Source organism: Lucilia cuprina, chromosome 2 (genome assembly GCF_022045245.1).
Source record: "Lucilia cuprina isolate Lc7/37 chromosome 2, ASM2204524v1, whole genome shotgun sequence".
NCBI classification, from domain to species: Eukaryota; Metazoa; Arthropoda; class Insecta; order Diptera; family Calliphoridae; genus Lucilia; species Lucilia cuprina.
The window spans coordinates 3,005,704-3,028,291 of record NC_060950.1 but is presented as its reverse complement, the minus strand read 5'-3'; the positions used below and the strand labels follow the sequence as shown (position 1 = coordinate 3,028,291).

Sequence of the window (22,588 nt, the reverse complement as noted above, 5' to 3'; positions counted from 1 at the left end):
ATCTATCTATCTATCTATCTATCTATCTATCTATCTATCTATCTATCTATCTATCTATCTATCTATCTATCTATCTATCTATCTATCTTTTACTTGCTCACTGTTCAATATTTCTCATTGACTTCCCTGCTTACTCTTGAAAACTCTCATTTTAATAGCCAAATGGTCAGTAACAATGTTAACTAGCAATTGCTTCTTGTTTGGAGTCAATTGTACAAGTACAAGTTTACAGGCACATAGTAACCAACGAAGCATTACCATTTTAATTAAAATTATAAGTATTTTCCCACCTTTAATAATGAAATTTACAATCTTGGTAATAAAACCGAAAAACAAAACACACAGAAGAAAGTTTCAAAATTAAAAGTTTGTCGAATTTAGTGCAAGTTAAAAAGAAACAAGTTTAAAATTTCTAAGACCAAACAACAACTACATTATGTTCTAAAATTTTTGCTATTGAAAATGTACATATTCATAATTAGTTCTAATACGAATATATTCTTTCATTATTTTCAGAGATTCGCCATCAACAATTTCGTTTAAATATGTCGCGTGATTATGAATTGTACGGTGTGGCCCAAGATGATCCTCAACTTATAGCATTCCTGCGTGAAATACATATGCGCAAATATCCTAATCACTTCTTCAAAGCATCGCCATCAGCAGAAGATAATGGACTACCTGGTGGTGGAGGAAATTATTTAAATAGTTTGGCAGGATCAACTCATTTAAACCTAAGTGCACATCCCAATGAACTAACGCCCAAAATGGCCTATTATGTGGCCAATACATTGCATGGCAAAACGAATGGTGCTGTTATACAATCACTAACAGGCTCTCTGGGTCATCTTATGACTGCTCCCTGGCTATCGGAAACATTGAATTGGGCTGGCGTTATAGTCGAACCGGAACCTAGAAGATATTTTACTTTACGAAAACAAAATGCCTTACGACCACACATGCAAGTAGTGCATGCGTGTGTTTCACCCAATCCTTATCCCAAAGAGGTGAGTTGCATAAAATATATATTTTTTTGGCAATATATTGATCTAATTAATTTTTAATTATTGTTGCTTTTTTCTTTTTAGGTAACTATTCATAATGAAGAGTCTGAAGTGCGAATTAACAGTCTGCTCGATGAGGAGACATCATGGTTCAATTCGCGTGTCAAATGTTTTCCGCTTTATACAATCATGCTAGCATCGAATCGTGTTGAATACGATCTTCTTAGTTTGGGTGTGCATGGTCATGAGTTGGAGGTAAATAAATAAATAATAGAAAATGAAAATCACCTTACAACACTTACAGCAAATGTTACAACATTTAAAAATAACTTTTATAAAGGGTGAACACAATTAAAATTAAATTTAAAATATTAATTATAGTTGCATCATAATAAATGGCAAATCAATTAAAAAACAAATTGATTTCATAAGACTTTGATATTAGTTTTATCAAAAGTTTTAAGAATAAATTTTGTGTAACCATTTGTATTATAAACCTTTCATAAATGTTTATGTTTATAAAGACACCGAAATGTTTTGTTTATCAATTTGAAAAAGAGTTAAAAATATAATCAAAATTCGAAATGTAAACATTTTAGTAAGTTCACCCTTTAGTTGTTTTTTTATATTTTTTTGTTGTGATTTGTAAAAATAATTGCATGCTCTTTGTTGCTGAGCAAATAAATTCCACAAACACACAACAAATGAAAGTGTTTTTAATGAGATTGTTTTTAAGTTTGAATTGTTTTTTTTTTTACAAAAAATATGTTGAAATATTTATTAGATTAAAGAAAAAACTTATTTGATTACGACCATTTTCTTTACAGATACTGCAAACATTGCCTTTTGATAAAATAAAGATTGAAATAATTTCAATACATTTGTTGGAAAATCAAGAGGATGTTAGTAATTATGTTCAAACGATAACCAAGTTCCTACAGGGAAAATCCTACAAATTGCAAAAGAAATTTGGACGCAATTATTTCTATCAACGATTAACAACGTCATCATCAACAACATCGTCAACTACGAATACAAATACAATGCCAACACGAACCCGAAAAAAAGATATTCTACTACTAAAGACGCCTTAAAAGCCTTCTTTTTTTATATACAATCAATAAAATAAATTCTAATAAAATTAAAATATTCAAAAGAAAAGAAAAATTGCTTAAATTTTGGAATTAAATAAAACAAAAAATAAAGAAAAATTGTGTTGAAAAAAAATTGATGTGCGATAAAAAAAGAAAAGAAAACCAAACACATTGCATTACATTAAAACAAATTCAAATAGTTAAACACAAAATTTATTATTGGATTTAATTTTTCATTAAAAACAAACAACATTATTATAATTATTCTTACAAAACTGTTGCTATAACGCAAACTTTTAAGTTGTGTTTGAGAATTAAACAAAAGTTTTGTTATTGTAACAAAAACAAAACATTTTATATAATACTTGAAAACAATTTGTTAGCTGGTGTTATAGAAACTAGAAAAGATTAAAGTTTATTCACTATTATTGTATGCATACGACACACACACACATTATTATTATTATTAATTATTATTATTATTATCATCATCATTATTTAAAATATGGAAAAATTTAAGAAAATTTCATAATAATCCTTTATTGTATAAATTAATTGTAATATTTACTGCTTAATTTAATTAATAACTATTTTATTATTATTATTTTTCGTATATATACAAAAATATAGTTTTAGTTTAGTTTATTTAATTAAATGATTTAATATTTAAATATTATTATTAATTATATAGAAAACAACGATGCTTTATAGTAATATATACATACATACACATACATACATCTATCTATATACATATTTATATGTAATTTAATATAATTATAATTTAAATTATTGAATTTTGTTTTTTCCTTGTCCAAATATATTTACATGATCATCGTCATCATCATCATCACATTAAAATAAACAAATTACAATACCTACATAAATATATAGTAAGAAATAGTACATATTAATGTTATACCTACAATCCCATTAATGATCTTCTAAATGCAGCTACGCTACGTATTTAAAAACTCATTATTGTTACAACCACAACATAAAAAAAAACTCACAAAAAATCAAAGAAATAAAATGTTAATTGCTATAGTATATATTTAATACATTTATTTATACATATATATTTAAAATTTAAATAAAATATATTACAAAAAAATGAAAAAAATAAACTAGCACTGATATGTATAACAACTAAACAAAAAAATCTTAATTTACCTTTAGTTTTTTTTGTTTTCCTGTTGATTTCAAATTTATTTTATAAAAAAGTATTTATTTTAAGTGAAAAAAAGTAGGCGGAATTGTTAATTAGATTATAAACTATTAAAAATAATGTACGAAAATTATTTAATTTGCTTTCTCACTTTCAAAAGTTCTAAAATTGTAAATTGTTCTTTTTTGGAAATTTAAAATCTGTTGATAATATTAACAAAATTAAAGCGCTTAAAATTTTAAAATGGTTGTAACAAACCAAGTTAAACTTTTGTTGACTTTAAACTTTAAAGCGATTTGCATCTTATCAAAAAATAATAAAAACATAAATTGTATTTTTTTGGCTAATTATTTAATTGATTAATTTCCTTTACTTTAACATTTACACATTTGATTTTGGAAATGTTTAAAAAAAATTTAATAACAAAATATTCCAATTAATTTGCTTAATATTTGGAAAAGTAAAAAAAAAAATTAAGAATGTTGGAAAATTTTGAAAAATTTCAATTTTAAACGTTTGTTACATTTACGTTGCTGTAGAAAATTCAAATAAAGCTGTTGGAAAATATAATAAATTTATTTAATAATTTTAAAATCTAAACTTTCAAATCACTCAGTTTTCCGCTTACTTTTTTTCCTCAAAATTAGACTTTTTAATAAATTTCAGTTTTCCGCCCATTTTCTTTTATATGTACTGTACTATTATTTCTCAAAAAAAAAGTATTAAGAACAACTACATCTTTACTCACAACTACATATTTAGAAACTTATAAACAAAATTATTAAAAAAAAAACTACTACTAATCCTCGCTGCAGAATTGCTTGCCTTATGAAAAAGAAAATCAAAGTGTTTATTATTATTGTAATAATATTTAGTAAATTTAAATTTTTTTTCTTTTTTTTCATTTTTAAACCTAAATTATTAATTACACTTTGTATAAAATATTTTATTTCTGAACCTTAAAAACACTGCATTATGTATTTTAAAATTTAATATGAAAAAATTTTAAAGAAAAATTTATTAACGTAATGAATTCCAAAAATTTTATATAAAATAGTAAAGTAATTATTTTGAAATCTAATGAAAAATGCAGTGTTTTATGGTAACTTTTAGCTTAAACTTGGTTTCTTTTTCGTTTATGATTTATATATTTTCTACCACTACTTAAACTAAATTTTAATCTAATTAAATGTATATTATTTGATTTCAATTTTTTTTAATTTTTTTTGCTTGATTGAAAATTTTTTGTATTTTGTGAAAAAAAAATTATAAAATGAAATTTAGTTTAAGCCCAAAAAAAAAAAAAAACCATATTGCATTAAGTTAAAGAAAGAAACAAAAAATAAAATTAAGCTATAAAAATTAAGTTAAACTTTCTTTTCAAAGAAAAAAAATTGTTTACTTTAAAACTTCTGAGAAAAAAATGTGTTTCTTATTTTTGTTCTTCCAAAATGTTTTTCGTTTAAATCTATTTCTATTTCTTTACGATTTCTTTTTGAAATTTCTGTCCTTCTTTATATAATTTTTCATATAAATATAATTTTTTCTTTGTGTTATATGTTAATAATGCTTTAGTTTCATTACTTTAACTATAGTTTTTTTTCATTAATCATAGATTAAGTTTATTTTTTAAAATACAAAAAATTAATAAACAAAAATAGCATTATACACTTACACAAAACAAGATTAATTTAGAAAATAATAAATAACAACCAACAACAACAACAAAAATTATAATTCCAAAAATACATAAAACCGAAAAAATTTACAAAATGTCTTTTAATTTTTTAAATAGTAGTAAAAATGGAAAACTTTTCTTTCACAAATATATTTATATATTCAATAATTGACAAATAATAATAAAATTTTGTAAACATTGAACACCTGTTCCATACAAAATCAACTATTGTGAATGAATTGTTCACAACAAGTTCATAATAGCAATTTTCCCTTCAAAATTGTCATGGCGCTGTTATAGGGTATCAAAAAGAGTCAAAAACGGAGTTTCTCAAACTTTAGGAAACGACATCTTAAATACCAGATGTAATGGAGAAAAGAATTTATATAATTAATCCTACTTCGTTATATGGTCCACTTTAGCAAATTTATTTAAAGCTCATAACTGAATTAAAATATCACTATCGCAATTTATTATATAATGTTTTCATAAGACAATTCCTTTTTAGCTTCCCAGCAAAAACTGTCATTACCTAGTAAGCTAGAAAGTAATCATGGAATCATGGAATATTGAAAATTACGTTTATGCCTTCTAATTAAATTTCGTAAATTTGCGAATTTGTTCAAGCCGAATAAAAGAAAACTTAAAACAAGTAAGAGACTATGCACGATCATATGCTACCCTACACCAGTTATGAATTTTAAACCATATTGAAGCAGTTGAATATTACCTTGTTTCCTATTTATTTAAACAATTTATTGACGAAAACCTGAAAGAGTCTTTATATGGGGGATAGTAGCAATTATGCAACGATTCCGATAATGTGTTTAGATTTATATTTATATAATATTTGTCTGCGATAAATTTCATTTCGTTGATAAAGAAAATTTAACTATTCAATATTCTTTCTGAAGGGGACTTTGTAAGGGGTACGATCATTTCGGCAAAGTTTGTATACAATTTAGTTGTGTGACCTTTTATCGAGATACATTTATATTTTACAATAATAGCCCCATTTCGGGGCTACGTGAAATAATGGACCGACGTATGGGTCCTTGTATCAAAAGAAAACAAATATTATCAAGTTAATTGATTCTGAGTTGGTTATAGTACTAATATTTTAGTGTGTTACAAACATTTTACTGTCAACACTACTATAGTAGTGTAGGGTATAAGAACTGAAAATCTATAAATTCCCACTATTATATTGAAAAACAATTATTTTGCGTCATATTAATATTATAGGGTTATGTCTCAGCTATTACTTAAGAGAACGTTTTTAGATCTTTTTATATATGTCTGAGAACCCTTCTCAGTAATATTGGTTTATGTCTATACTAACAATTTACACAAATCGATAACCAAAAGATTGTTGACTGTGCTAACCTCAATTGAAAAAATACTGTACTAAAGCATAACATACACATGTCTTTCAGTTTCCAGAATGTCAAATCACATATGAAAAAAATATGACATTTATTGAAACCACATAGAAATATTTTCACAAATCGTCACTCGCTATCTTCTCACCTTTCAAGTTGCTATGAGAGAGAGTTGCTGCGAATCAGCAGATTTTGCTGCGCCTTCACACAAACACGTGTATTTCTTATGGGAGCTAGGCTGCTGCGTATCCCTAGGCCCACTTTGACTTGACGCAGCACATATAAAAAAATGGTTTTGCTGTACACAGCGAGACGAAATTTCTGTGCACAGCAGGATGCTCTGTTCTGTCTTTTTGAGAGTATTTACTTTTTTTTTTAATAAATATGAAGTTAGATTCAGCGTTGTCAACTTTAAAATTTCAAAAAGCACCAAATTGAAAGAGCACTAAGATAAAATATTTTTCAGTTTTTAGAGAAAAAATTGTTTTTAAATGTACTATAAACAATTTTAATTTGTTCTTACTTCAGCCATGTGAACGATTGTGGTAAAATTTGATCTTTCAGACTTCTTTCGTATAACATTTATTTTTTTCATCGCTGTACTCGTATTTTTAATTAGTCATAAGAGTAAAAGTAAATTATGAACCGATACTCGTAAAATTTTGTCTTGTAAATTGATTTTCTGGGCAAGACCTAGTATGGGAGATATGACCTATTATAGACCGATCCTAAAAAATTCCTTAAGTAAAATTTCTGTACATAAAAGCTATATTTCAGTCAAATTTTGTATCTGTATCGTAATTTAGTAATAAGTAATGTGTGTTTAAGTGATTTTCGGAAGGGAACTTTGTATGGGACCGATCGAAACCATATTATGAACCGATCGTGAAATATCTTGAAATAGAATTTTTGTATACAAAACTAATATTTGTGCAAATTTTGTATCAATAGCTTTATTTGGTAATGATTAAAGTGCGTTTAAGAGATTTTCGTAAAAGGACTTTGTATGGGAGCTATGACCAATTATGGACCGATCGGAAAAGATTTCGTGGTAATATTTCTTTATGTGAGAACAATGCTTGCACCAAATTTTATATGGATATCTTAATTTAGTAATAAATTATGTGCGTTTAAGTGATTTTCGGGAGAAGGTGTTATCCCGAAAATCAGTGATCAGTTATGGACCGATCGTAAAACCATTTTATAGTAATATATCTGTGTATATAAGCAATACTTGTACCAAACGGATATCTTGATTTAGTAATGAATAATGTGCGTTTAAGTAATTCTGGAGGGGACCTTGTATGGGAGCTATAACTAGTTATGGACCGATCGGAAAAAAAATTCTCAGTAATATTTCCGTGCATATAAGCAATACTTGTACCAAATTTTATATGGATATCTTAATTTCACAGTGGTGAATGTTATTAAAATACTTAAAAAAAGTAAAAGTTCCAGTACTACATTCAATCAGTGTTAGAAAAATTGTGAAACATGTCCCTAATCTTAGGCTGGAAATCCCCAAAAATCCCATTTTTAAATTAAAATCCCCACCAAAAGTAAGAAGACCCGGACACCACCAAAAATAAGAAGACCCGTGTCTTCTAGTTTTGCCCAAAGTCATGCACTTTTTTAGTTATAGGCCCCAACAGATTTGTTCTATTAAGTGGCTCATAGAGCCACATAAACAAAATGTTTAACTGAGGTTGAGCAATTTTTAGGGATATTTTTATAAACTACACCACTATAGTGGGGAGGGTATTATACGTTTGTGCTGATGTTTGTAACATACAAAAATATTGGTCCAATACCCACCTTAAAGTATACCGATCGATTAAGACATGTCCGTCCGTCTGTCCATGTAAACCTTGTGCGCAAGGTACAGGCCGCAATTTTCAAGATAATTTGATGAAATTTGGACCAAACATGTTTTTTGGCATAGGGACGAAGCCTACTGAAAATGGTTGAAATCGGTCCATTATTTCTCCTACAACAGTACCTCCCGATTTGAACTTTTTATGCCATAATTACGTCAAATATTCTGCTATCTCTTTAAAAATTGGCACAAATAAGTTTTATATAAGTATAAATGACGCTGCAGATTTTCGTAAGGATCGGCCTATATTTGACCATAGCCCCCATACAAACCCCCCTTCAAAAAATGACTTAAACGTCTAAAATTGACTTGTAACCATTTGTACGCAATGAAACTCAACAAAACTAACTGTTATTTAGAAATATATACTTTTCCCAAATTAACCGAGGATCGGTCCATATTTGACCTGTATATAGCCTCATTTAAAAATTTTAGTTTTGTATCAATAAATTGCTTAAATATTTTGGAATTATTGGTAATATTCAACATAAAACTTTCTTTATAAAAAATAAAAATTTTATAAAAAGTAAAAATTTTAAAAATATACTCATGGTGTAGGGTATTATATGGTCGGCCATGCCCTACTATACTTTCCTACTTGTTATAGTTACATATATGAGTTTTGTATAAAAATACTAGGTGTTCATATTAAATAAGTTCCTGTGGAGGATACGAGAAATGTAAGAAAAATAGCTATATACACAGATATTTTATTTAATATTAAACTCAAATAAAGGCAAAATTAAGAAAAAAAAAATAAAAAAATCAACAATTTCCTTTTCTTTTAAAAACGAGTTACAGTGAAACACACCCCCTCCAAGATTTGCCTATCCATTATTGGTAATGAAACGTAAAAATTATATGTACATGTGTACCATATAGAGCTCGTACTTAGTATGTGGTAAAAGCAAATCATTGAGTTGTTTGTGGGAGTAGACATATAGAATATCATACATACATACTTTTTTTCTTTTTTATAATATCAAAGAAAATAAATAAGCAAATATAATTGAGTAATAACAATGTCTTTATTATATCAATATAGTAAAATATATTAAATAAAATATTTTTCCCTAATGTCATGGTATGCTGACCATGAACTTATGAATAAATATCAATATTTTCTGGAGTCAGGATTTGGTTGTAAAATTAATTAAGAAAATACAAGTTTAAACATTGAGACATAAACGGTTAACACTTTTATAATATTGATGATTTATGACATGGACTTTTTGTGGAAAAAGTTCGTAATAAACTAAAAATAAACCATTGGTTACATTACTTTGTTTTATTTTAATTAAAGTAAAAATATGATTTTTTCCATTAAAATGTCTTTAAAACAAAAATGTATACATATGTTTCATAACTTTTATTTTTGAAAACATTACATCGGCTTTCGTTATTTGTAATAGGACCTGATTTTGGTTATTAAACTAATATATATTAGAGTGTCTAGAAAAACCGCATTTTTAAGAATTTCATATTAGGGTTCTATAAATCGACTTTCGAATAATCTAACAATCGACGTTTTGTCGAAAAAAGTCAAAAAGTACTTATTTTTGCTTGAGATGTTCCAAATAAGTTGTTAGTAGAGTTATTAATAGAATATTTATAACAAAAATAAAAAGTCCACACAGACTGGGGTTGAACTCAAAAATAGTCGAAATTTCGAAAATAGTCGAAAAGTCAAAAAATTTCGAAAAGTCAGAAAAAGTCGAAAAACTTCGGAATAAGTAGAAAAATCGAAAAAAGTCGACAATTTATAAAATACTAAAAGTCTAAAAGTAGACTTTTAATTAAATGAAAAATGTGGAAAAATCGACTTTTCATAAAATGGAAAAAGTCGAAAAGTCAACTTTTAACTAAATGCAAAAAGTCGACTTTTCGTTTCAACTATAAAACCCTACCACTCATAGATGCGTATTAATGTACTGAACATGAGAAAAACATTTTTTTAATGGTTCTTAGTTCCCTACCAGCTATTAAAATTATACTGATATACTGATTTGAAAAATAAAATATCAATTTCTTCGAAATAGGTCTCAAAAATTCCGTGATTTGGAGTTGATTAAGTTATAATACATTAAAATTCGTTTACGGACCTGAAATACTCTAACAAAAATTTTAATTATTTTTCCCGCCATAAGATCAAAGTACACTGAAACGCATCTTTTTAGAGGTGTTCCTCCTAAAAAGTGGTCCACAGGACATCCTAATGTACATATATAAGTATACATACACACATATATGTTTTAAAAATTCCATACAAATGTCTCCTAAAACCCTAAATCCCTAATCTATTCTAATCACATTCAAATGATTCCGCACATAGACAAATATGTAGAATGAAATTGCGGACAGACAGACGGACGTACACACAATATGTACTCCAAAGACCTTTTATGGTTTTGGTGTGGCACCACAAATGAGTGGAATGATGAAAATAAAAACAAAATGTTTGTTGACTTTTAATATATGGTGGCATGGCAGGCAGAGGAACAGCATAACAATGGCAGAGGCAATACAACAAGTGTCTGTTCAAGTCGCTCCATTCCTTTACACACAGACACGCGGTGAACACTTAAACAATGGATGTCATTTACGGGCATATCAACACATACATACATATGTATATACATGAACACAATTATTATGGTTTTAATAAATGTCTTGTTACTCTTGATATTAAAAACAACAAAACAACAAAAAAATGACAACAACTTCATATAACAAATAAAGATGATTTCTGGAGCCTTTAAGATGAGACTATTTAAAAATTATGCATAAATATTTAAAGTATTATATGGCAACAGGCGGTTTCCTGTTTAACGCCTAAAGCGCATGCTCTCCCACACACATACATATACAAGTGAAAGGAAATTTCTCGACAAGTTAAAGCTTTTTCAACTCCACATTTGATTAGCTTAAACTCGAGAGATGACGAGCAAGTGAGAAACAGTTGTTTTTTCTTTACTTTCAATATTTCCTTCTTTAACACAAACTGTTGCGTAAATGTTTATTTTTGTTTTGTATTCTACTTGTGGGTCTAACGAGTGTTAAAAATCAATAAATGAGAGCTTCAGAGCTTTTTTGAGTTTATTTTTGTTGTATTTTGATATAAAACTAGAAAGTAAGAGAACTTTTGCAAATATATCTACTGTCTCTATTATGATAATATTTTTAAGATGTGGAAAAACAGCTGTCAAATTGCGTCAAATGGAAATTATTAAAACATTAAAAAGATGTAAGTAAAACAAAACGTTGTTAAGTTTTTTTAAAAGTAGTTAAATAAATTAGAAAAAAATATAAAATAAATAATAGAATAACTCCTCAGTGGTTAAAAAAATATTAATTAAATATAATACTAATAAATAAACGAAAAGTTGTTTTGAAAATATTTAAGAGAACTTGTAGTGAAATTTATATTTTGTTCATAATTAACTCAGTTAATCAAACATTGTTGCCTACATATTTTATTGAAACGCAAAGTTGGAAGCAAAATTTAATATGGGTAAATATATAAAATATTATTTTTGTTATTATATTGCTATTAAATTTATAATATAAAAGTATGAATGTATAGTCGGCAATGCTCGACCATATGATACCCTACACCAGACAGTATATAAAAAAAGTTGATTATTCATTAAATAAAAAAACATTTAATTTGTTTTTTCACTTAACTCCGGAATGTTTTTATTTATTCTTGACAAAAACGGGATGTTTCATAAGAGGGCTCATTAGGGAGAAGTTTTGGGCCTTTTCTCTAAAGTTATTTATGTAGAATTTAATCGTGCTTTTAGTTTTTATAAGTGAATTTTCTAAATAGGAGTTTGTATAGGGGCTAGAGTCAAATAACGCCCGATCATTACAAAAATCGGTAGTGTCATTTAAAGTTCTAAAAAACTAAGTTTATCTGATTTTTGTTGACATAATAAAACATTTAATGTTATTATGACGCCAAAAGCCCTATTCGGGGAGTAAAATTGTATGGGCGCTAGGCGATACAATTGACCGCTTGCAACCATTTTTAATAGAATTAGTTTTTGGACCAAAAGAAGAGTATGTGCCAAATTTCTTGAAAATTGCGACCTGTAGCGTGCGAACAACGTTTAAATGGACACACAGACGGACGGACTTACGTAGCTACATCGACTCAGAAAGTGATGTCCATAATACCCTCCCCACTATAATAGTAAGGGGTATTTTTGTTAAAGTAGGACATCTGTTTTAATAATACTGAAAATGTATTTCTGATTAATATTAGGAATAAGCGTTGTTTCCGTTGGAATTTTATTTTGCTGGTATAATTTCCTAAAGGGATAAGTAAGCGAAATCCGAATATAATTTGTAAATTTCTGTACCATCGTTTACGACATATTCGAACGTTATATCAGCACACAGTTGTTGTTATGCATGCTACTTATTTGAGATAACTAGTGTTTGGAATTATCAATTGCAAAAGCTTTAACTGTTGATATCTCTTTAAATAGAATAGATATTTCAACAATTTAAAATTCATTTTTATAGAAAAATATAATAAGTTCAGGATCAGTACATAAAACCATTTAGGAAATTTCATAGGTAAATAAAAGTTCATTCGAGTTGAATCCCGTATAATATTGTTTCTGCATTATATTGTTTAAAATAACATTTGGCAATCCTATTTTAAACAAATAATTTAAAAACTGATTCGGTGCTAATTTAACAGTGAAATACCTAAAAGTGTATGTACCTTTCCTTTATACCGCAGTTATCTACGATGCGTAGTATTTGACATTTAACACACACACAAACTCAAACACATACATACAAAGAATAAAAGCTTTTTAGAAGTCAAATTAAAAGTATCTGAACACACAAACGTACGTATAAACATTAGAGAACCTAAGTATTTTTTCTTTATTATTTATTTCCTCTTTTACGCCCTCTTCGCAGAAAAATTATATGGAAAAACAACAACATATGAAAAAAAAGCAAAGAAAAAATGGTGCGTGAGCGTTTTGTATTGTATTGTAGTGTTGTATAGAGTCAAAAGAACACTGTGTATGTGCTTGGAAAATTTGCCACGACATACAATGAGAAAAACATTTCAGTAGGACACAAGTCCTTCGTTAGAAGCCAACATCGTGTTAAAAATTAAAAAAAAACCCAAAGCACTGAAAAAGTAATAAAAAATAATTTAAAATTTAATATTTTATTTATAAATTTAGCCTATCCAAAAAAAAAGTTTAAAACAATTACAAGCTAACTAACTAAACTCTAAGGTCAACAAATATACAATGTTTAAAACTATTTCCTTAGTTCCTATTTTGAACATTTAAAAAATAACAATAAAAGGAAAAAATTCTAAGAAGTGAAAGTGAAATTGAAAAGTGAAAAAAGAGAAATTTTATTGCAAAAAAACAAATAACCAGACATTATAAAGCTTTTTAGTTTTTCTTTTGATTGTTTATAACGAAAGTGTTATTTTGAAGTATTTTGCCAAAAAAAAAAAAAAAAAAAAAATAAGGGAGAACTTCCAAACTTATTTGAACAATATGTTTTCTTTTCAAAATAGAACAAAAAAATTACAGACTAGAAAATATGAAATACGAAAATGCCAAATGAAAGGAAACAAAAACACTAACAAAATAAGCTTTTAAATATATTTATTTATAATGTGCCCAACATAATGTCTCTATCAATGATTGATTACAATTTAGTTTTTATTATGTATAATCAAACATTTCATATATTATTTATTATATACACACATTCATTTCCTTACATACATACATACATACATACATACATACATATACATATATTTAGTTACTTTGTTTCAGTTGATTAACAAAAAAAAAGTTTCTAATAATATGGGCGCAGTTGTAAATGACGTAGATTGTCCCACAACTACACGAATTACTGTGTACAATATGTTTTCTTTTTACATACACTGCATACACATTCTCATAAATATGTATTTTTACACAACTAAAAGTGAGTGAGAGAGAGAGAGGAAGGAAATGGAAAACAAAATTGTTGAAAAAAGAAAACACATTCAAGTTTATGACCATTTATTTAGGAGTATAACCAGATTTTCATAAAAATGTAACAAAATGCTAAAAATAAAAATACACCCAAGTTCAGTATATTCTTGCTCTATTGCAAAAACTTTATATATAACTTTTTTTATAAAAGCACCTTCGCGTTTTAGCCCAGTTGGCTGACTGCTCGTAGTAAAATAATTAAAAAAAGTCCTACCGAAAAATAACATTCGGCTTTGACCTAAAACTGTATTTGGTCGTATCAATTTTGAGTACATAATATCAACCGGTTTTTGCAAACTTAGTTTGAATGGACGATGTATATACATCAAATCCAAAGAAATACACCTAGGCCTCTATCGGGCCTGTTTTGTGCTCTTTAAATCGTGTCTCAGGTTGGAATCGAACCCGGTATACCTAACACAAACACTAACCTCTAACCTACCAGATGTCACTTATATTTGCAAACTTAACTAATTGAGATTTATGTAAACATAATACCTTCCGATTTAAATTATGTTAAATATAATAGTACCTCTACAAAAATCTGCACAGTTAAGTTTTCTATAAACATAATTGATTAAAATGTTCGTAATTTGAGACTTTAAAGAACATTAATCTCATGCGTTTATGAGTCAAGAGTTTTACGGGTGTTTAAATCGACTCTATAAGCTCGACCTCATTCAGAGATTGTTACAAAGTCATAGTTGTGCGATCCCTTCTTGCCATGTCTCATTGCCCTCCACCTCTGTGCTGCTTGGACTGTAATTGAACAAATATGAATCAATTTTGATTGCGAAAGAGTGGATAATATTAGAAGTTTGATAAAGATGGTCGTTTTTGATAACTAGAAACAGATAAGCGGAAAGAACTCGTTAGATAAGATATAGTCTGGTCTCTAAAAAATCACCAAATAAATCGAGAGAAATTATTACCACGCAATATATCGAAATATTGTTCATAGATACACAAGGAGAAAATAAATACACACGCTTGGTATAAAATTGACATCAAAGTGTATATAATTTTTCTATATGATCCGTTGTCAAAGTGTATATATATACGTACGACAACTCTCGTTGTCGAAATCTAAGTTTTATACACATCCGTTGTCTAAATGATAACAAACGTGGTATGATCACTATTGACAACAGATTGTTTGACAATCTTTGGTATCAGGCGTGTATAATTTTTTTTTCCCTGTCTACCTTAACATGTTTGTCGGTCGAATATAATTAAGCTCAAAGAAAAGGACCTGGAAAGATAAAATTTAACTAAAATATTTATTGGCCAACTGTGTTTAGTATTGAAAAAGTACAATATAACATAGTCCCCATGCTCTAGGAATACAATTTCAAAAATATAATCATTTGTATTTATTTTACATAAAAATAAAATTTTAACAATAGTATCCTCCGAAGGTTTTTCATCGTGAATCTATTGATGGAAATATCCCTACTTTATATTCGGCCGGCTTCTAATTTCAATAACGTTAGACAATATATATAAGTTAGACAACGTAGAGTGTGTAGTCAGTTAAATTTTTTCTAAAAATAACAACAAAATATGTATTATACGTGTTCTCGTAGATAAATTACGACCCACATGTAGAGTTGTATGATATAATGAAAAATATCTAGTGAGGGGTTGTGAGAGGTTAGGGTACACTGTTTTTAGGGGTATTGAGTTATTTGAAACCACCACAAAATAAACGACGTCATCACTGGGTTAAGCTTTATTGTTGGTGCTACAAATATATAAAAATTTTAATATAAATAAAAAAAGAACAAAAATAAAATCCTAAACAAAAAAAAACCTACCAGATAACACCCACATAGATTGTGAACAAATACATACAAATTTAACGTTGTATGCAGCATTGTATAAAATTGTAACCGGTGCTAATATACAAAATATTCTATGTACTAAGTTCATCAGAGTTGTCCTAGTAGAGAAATTCAGACATTTTGTAATATTTGTTTTATAATAAATTTTAAAATTTTCTCAATGATGAATAATTATTTCACCCTAGAGTGTAGACCATCATTTTTGATTATTGATGATACTTTTGACACTTTTTCAAAGTTTATTTTTAGTCCAAAATCTTACTTGAACCGTTACAGCATAATATATGTAAAAATTCCCTTAATGATTTATTTATACAAAAAAAAACGTATTCTAAGTTTACTCCGATACCTCTATTTATCAATGTCCTTTTGGGAATTGGTCCTTATATAGAAGCTGTGGCCAATGATAGACCGATCGGTAAAATAGTGATTTATATGTACACAAAGTGTTTTAAACATATACATGCAATAAATATTCAAGTCGAATATTATCCCAACATTTTTATTTACCAACGAAATTTGTTCGTTTAGGAAATTTGCGGAGAAGGAACTTGACCATTTGAAGATCGGAAAAGATCTAGTGTGGTTTCTATTCATATTATATTTTGATTTTTTTTTTTGATACCGATATCTTTTGTGGAGTTTTTAACGAAAAATAATACCTTTGTATGTGGGCTATGCAAATTTTGGATTATTGGTTATGACTTTGATTACACTTGATTCCTAATAAAAAATAAAGTGTGACAAAATTTGTTCAATTATCATTGGTTGTTTGCGAAAACTACTTTAGAATTAGAAAAAAATATTTTTTTAGTCTGAAATTTTTACTTATAACTTTTTACTTTGTTACTAAATTTTGCTGATTTTCTATTCCGAAGAATAATTAATATTTCAGTCGATTTAAAACCCAATATCTTTGTTGCTGTTACAGACGGAATGACAACTTATATGTATATACTCTTTATCATCACTGATGGTTGTAGAGGGTATAAAAAGATATATTCTGAATGGAATTACAAAATCACTTTTTAACGAGAGTCAGTCTAATGTGCATATATTAATACTTTTAACGTGTGTGACTATAAAAGTACCATAAATTTCGCAATTTACACCTAAATAACAACAGCAGCAAACAATATATTGTTACAAAGATAGATAGAGAAACATCAACAACAATAATATCAACAAAAAATATTATCATCGTTTGTTAAAATTTATAAAAACATTTTCAATGACAACAAGAACAAAAATAGTCTGAATGCAGGCAGGCAAAGCAGTCAGGATATTAAACAGTCATTTTGAAAAGGAACTGGTTGTTATCATTTCATATGATATTTCTGCTTGTTGTTGTTGTTTTTTGTTGATGCTGATGTGTCGTTATTTTTATTATTGTGCGGGTGGTGGTGATGATGATGATGTTAGTGCTGTTGTTGGTGGCAATAGTGATAAAAACTTGTTACGTGTTTTAATATTAAAATCCTGAATTTATTGCATTTTTTCTTTTTTTTTTTCAATTTTATTGGTTTTTGTATCGTACTCTGGTTAGTTGTCGATTCTGTAGTCTAGTGTAGTCGTATGAAATTGTTGAAATTATTATGAAAATTTCTGATATCAAAAGCAAAGACGATTCTGTTTACAATCAATAGAAAAACAATCATAAAATATTATATCACAAATAATCTCGAACAATATAATAAAAAAAGTACTGTATATAAAAAATAAAAAGCAAATAATATTATAAATTTTTAACAAACAAACTTGCATGTCTTCATCGTCGTGGATTCGTAAAAAATGGAATAGTTTAATGCATGAGAGAAATCATAGAAATATAAACGAGGTAAGTTTTACATTTAAATGTCAAACTGTGTAATGATTTTTATACAATTGTAAAATGCTTGCATTTTTATTTTTTATTATTACTAAACAATTCAAACCAACCAGTAATTGTATTAGGGCAGGTTGAATAGATTTTATTTTTGGATCAAACATATAAATGGAAACAATATCTGTACTTGGAAAATAATTATATTTATTAAATTTAAATTTAATCATGTTTAGGAAATTTTCCCATTTTATATATTTTCCCAATTATAGAATTTTTATGAAATTCAGTACAATGCTTTAACATTTCCAAATTTTGATTTATCGAGTTTAAGATCTAAATCTTTAATTCTACTTATAATATCTATAATAACAAAATATTAAAAAATTAGTATTTCAGAATTGATTCTGTGGACGAGTTATGAAGCGGTGCTGTAACATTCTATTACTCTTGATTACTCCGTAAAGTCCAAACCACACTCCTTTTTTGAGAAATAAATTTTTTTTAATAATAAATATATTAATTTTTTCACATTACATATTGTAGTTTTTTAACAATTGTTATACCCTACATCACAATGGTGGGGAGGATATTATGCGTTTATGCTAATGTTTGTAACAATATTGTGCTCAAAAAAAAAATAAATAAATAAACGAAGTTGCGAATTTTGCCCACAGCCCCTCTGGAACTGTTCTTTGAATTGTAAAATTATGTCATGTGAAAAATTAGGCTGAAAGGTTACGTTAACAGGTTCGGCAAAGGCTCTGAAGTTTCCAATTTTTTCAGATTTTGCTCAAATTTTTGCACCTTTTTGTAAGAAAATCGTATTGTGCACAGAATAAGCATTTCAAAAAATATAAAACGCAAACATTTCTTGAGCATTTTAAAAGTTATCCCAAATTCCCCAGGAAATTAACGTGTCTCACAGCAAATTCCAAATGTGATAAAAATTATTTTTTTACATATTCTAAAAAACACATTTTGTTACATAAAATATACCTATAATTATTCGAATGTTAGATTTTGTCCTTATAAGATAACGTAAACTTCTTCTCAGCTATGGTCAAACAAGTTTGATTTTTTCAACGGTCGATTCAAATATCCAATTTCAGTTTTTTTTGAAATTTTGTAAATAAATTTCAAAATTTTTTGAAGATCTTTTAGGGATTTATGAACAATATATAAGACTATTAAACGGCAAAGAAATACTTGCGATTTAGACTCGACGGATTTCGGAAATTCGCATTTTTTGTAATATTATAGAGAATACGTATTATTTATTTGGACACTTTAAATAAAGTATTTCCGAGTATTATAGTCCAGATAATATAAAATATATATACGGAGTTTTATTAAAATCGGACATTATTCACCCATAAACTGTGAAGTTCAAAGGTCAAATTTTGCAATATTTGGGAATTCTCAGTGTACCATATCGAAATAATGTTTGTTTGTCGCCCATATTTACCAGAAATGACAGAAATTTATCGTATATAGTCCGATATTTAAAATAAAGTAAAAAAATAAATTAACCTTTTGAGGCACTTGAGAACAGTTTAACAAAAAAGTTCAAAAATCGAGAAAATATTATCTATTTGAATAATGATCTACACATATAATTAGAGGAATAACAGAAATTATAATAATGTCCATTATTATAAGGTGTTAACATTCATTAATAAAAATTATTTGCCCCAGAAATACATATTTATTAAAAAATTGTAAACAAGACCAAAATTAATACAAATTTCAAACAAATTAAATATTTAACAAATCAATAAGAAATTAAAAGCTCAACGTAAAGCAAACAGTGAAATAATTTAAATAATTGTTATCCTTTGTATACTTGTTAAAACCCATAAATATACTACAAAATATTTTACATTATTTGTAATGAAAAAAAATGTATAATTAACTTCGCTTCTTAATCAGGATCAATAAAATAAACTAAAAGCAAATAAAATTGAAATTTATTTATATGCAAATCGTAAACCAATAAAAGCTACTGCAGTTGCTACTCCGAATGACTGATATTACTGCAATTAACTTTTAATTTAAATTGACTTGGGAGATAAATGGAACAAACATATTTTATTTATAATTCAATAAAATAATTTATTAACCGTATATAACAAATACAACAAATACAAACAAACATGAAAATTACTTGGGGACATAGAGTAAATAAAGAAAAACACTCATACTTGCACTCGAACTTGTAAATTCAAACATAAAACAATTTGTTGTTGTTTTTTTCTTTTTCTTTTAATTGTACGAACTTTTTGTGATGTGTACTCGGTTGGTTTGTTGTAGTGTTTTTCTTTTTTCAGCTGTTGTTGTTGTAGTTTTTGTTTGTTAAATGTGTGGGTGTTTGTGAATACAAATGGTCATAAAAATGATTGATATTGCTTTATAAAGGACTTAAAAGGGAGATTGGATCTAAAAGCTAGAAAGAGAAAGAAATATTTCGAATAAATACACACATGAATATCGAAATGAGTTGGTGTGTGTGACATTTTCTAAAAAATATATGAATGAAGAAAAGCTTTCAAACTTGTAATGTACAAATATGTAGGTGTTGTTTTTTTTTTCTTTTAAATAAAAAGAGAAACACTACAGAAAAATCAAGCTTTCGTAGAAGATGAAAGTTGAAAGCTTTTTCATTCTTTTTTGTAGAAAAATACCTCCTGTTGCTTTATTTTCTAACAACTTGTTGTTCTCACTCAAAAGGATAACCATCATACTACAACACACTGAAACTACACATGTCTATAGAAATGGAAAGCTTTTAAAAAAAGCTTTTCGTTTTGTAGAATGTGTGGTCGATTTGTTCTTTTCATTCGAATACACTCACACACAGTTTTGAGAACCATGTTGAGTTTGGCAATCTTACTACCTGATGCTTGAATTCAGTTCAACCTGGTGAACACAGACTACATGTAGTTGAACGGTTAAATAAGAAAAATTCTTCGATTTAAAGGGAAGAACCAAAGTATTCAAAAAATTCTTTCTCATCATTCATCACTTCATTACTGACTCGGAGCAAAAAAAAAAACACAAACAACTTAGGCAACAAGACACTAACTGAGGTTAATACTAAACAACTTCCAACACTTTTCAACATTTCAATTGAGTTGTTAAGAGCCGCCTAAACACTGTGTAAGTTGTGTGTGCAAATTACGGAAAAATACAAAATAGAATTCATACCAGAAGTACTTACTTACTTACAACTAGTGTTTGAACGAAGTCATCCAAGTGTATATTTGTTTTATTGAAAAAGAAATGTCTATTTGAGTGTCGAACAAACAAACATATGGCAAGGTTTGCTATGTTGTGTGCTTCGTCATATGAAAATGCAATCTAATCCTTTATTCAATGCAAATCTATAAGAAATGGTAAGTAAGTGTTTTCATTACACATCATTTCACTTGTTTTTAATTATTCAAATTCCTTTTAACTTGTTTATACAAGTTTTTTCTCTTTGTTTTCGAAAATTGCAATTTACTTTTTCTCTATATTGAACTATTGAAATTTTGTAAGTAAAGTGAGTTAGTTTGAGTGAATCAATGAATGTGTGTACTTTTAATTTCGATAATGATATTTTTGCCATAGTGCACTAGTCATATTGTTTATGTTGATTTTCTCTACCTATTGATAGTAGATTCATGATAATATTGATAATAGACTGTGAGTGTATGTACATAAAATGTTCAAATGTAAAATGTGTATTAAGTTATATGTAGATACAATTATATGTAACATATGCTTTTTAAAAATTAAAATCCATATAGCATATTTACTATGTAAACACAAACTTACATTTAGTTCCTTGCAAATTTGTTGCAAACTGTAGCAAAAACAGCAAAAATGTTTTTTAAAAGATTGTTAACTTGGATATGAAATACATTAGTAATAACAAGTGTAATATTACTACAAACAATAGTCAAATATTTATTTAGTTTTAATGGACAAGTTTCTTTTGTATAGGGTTATAAAAGTCTTAGCAAAGTTCTCACATATTATCTTTATAATGTAAATTTATATACACAATTAAATTAAGTGCAGTTTTATATTTAAAATTGAAATCTATTTATAAAAATTATATTATAAAAGACTCTAAAATAAAAGTGTTTTATATTAAAATTCAGTCCTTTAATTATAAGCCAGAAAAAAATAATGACTTCTGTAATGCGTTGTCTTTCCATAACCAATTACTTTTATTAGTCTGGGTTAGAACTTTACGATTGTGAAAGTATCATTAACTGTAAATCGTATCTATGCAAAAGTTCCTTTTGTAATTTCCCAAATATAATATTGGGACCCTATACATCGATTTTTTAAAGACCCCAGATTTCCTCTACATGCCAATCAAAATAATTTTATGACACAAACTTTGAAGAAGTTTGCTATTAAAAAAATTTTTTTGCTAAATAATATTTACATAAATAAGTACCTCCGAAGTTTTATTAAAATTCGACAATCTTAACCCATAAACTGTCGAGGTCAAATGTCAAAATTTCCGATATTTGGAGTTTCTATTTGAACCATATCAAAATTTTAAGGATTTATTTGTCAATGTTATTTAAAAAATATATATTTACAGTTAACGACTAGCAAAAATAAAACGATGTACTTCCAAAAGAATAACATTAATCACCACTTCAAAAGTAGCACTAAGTGAATTTGTT

At 27.3% G+C, this 22,588-nt stretch overlaps 2 protein-coding genes and 1 long non-coding RNA gene across 6 annotated transcripts in view; 2 read left to right on the top strand and 1 right to left on the bottom strand.

Annotated features, from left to right (window-relative positions):
• LOC111680443 (protein Star) overlaps nucleotides 1-2,151 on the top strand; it is a 43,445-nt gene extending 41,294 nt beyond the window's left edge. The window contains exons 3-5 of the mRNA XM_023442091.2: nucleotides 517-1,007; nucleotides 1,089-1,259; nucleotides 1,832-2,151. Coding sequence (XP_023297859.2) covers nucleotides 517-1,007; nucleotides 1,089-1,259; nucleotides 1,832-2,098 — 929 coding nt within the window. The 3' untranslated portion in view covers nucleotides 2,099-2,151. The remainder of the gene's footprint in view (nucleotides 1-516; nucleotides 1,008-1,088; nucleotides 1,260-1,831) is intronic.
• The window catches only part of LOC124419862, an 86,482-nt gene that overhangs the window by 438 nt on the left and 63,456 nt on the right, over nucleotides 1-22,588 (bottom strand). The window lies entirely within an intron of this gene.
• Nucleotides 17,676-22,588, top strand: part of LOC111680418 (receptor-type tyrosine-protein phosphatase N2) — a 28,803-nt gene continuing 23,890 nt past the window's right edge. The window contains exon 1 of one of the 4 annotated variants that reach the window (XM_023442062.2): nucleotides 17,676-17,915. Coding sequence is in view for 1 of the 4 variants with exons in the window: in XM_046950657.1 (XP_046806613.1) it covers nucleotides 21,293-21,299 (7 nt within the window). In the remaining 3 variants the exon portion in view is untranslated. Of the gene's footprint in view, nucleotides 17,916-20,811; nucleotides 21,300-22,588 lie in introns of those variants that run through there. The other 3 variants (XM_046950665.1, XM_046950657.1, XM_023442069.2) reach the window with 3 other exon arrangements.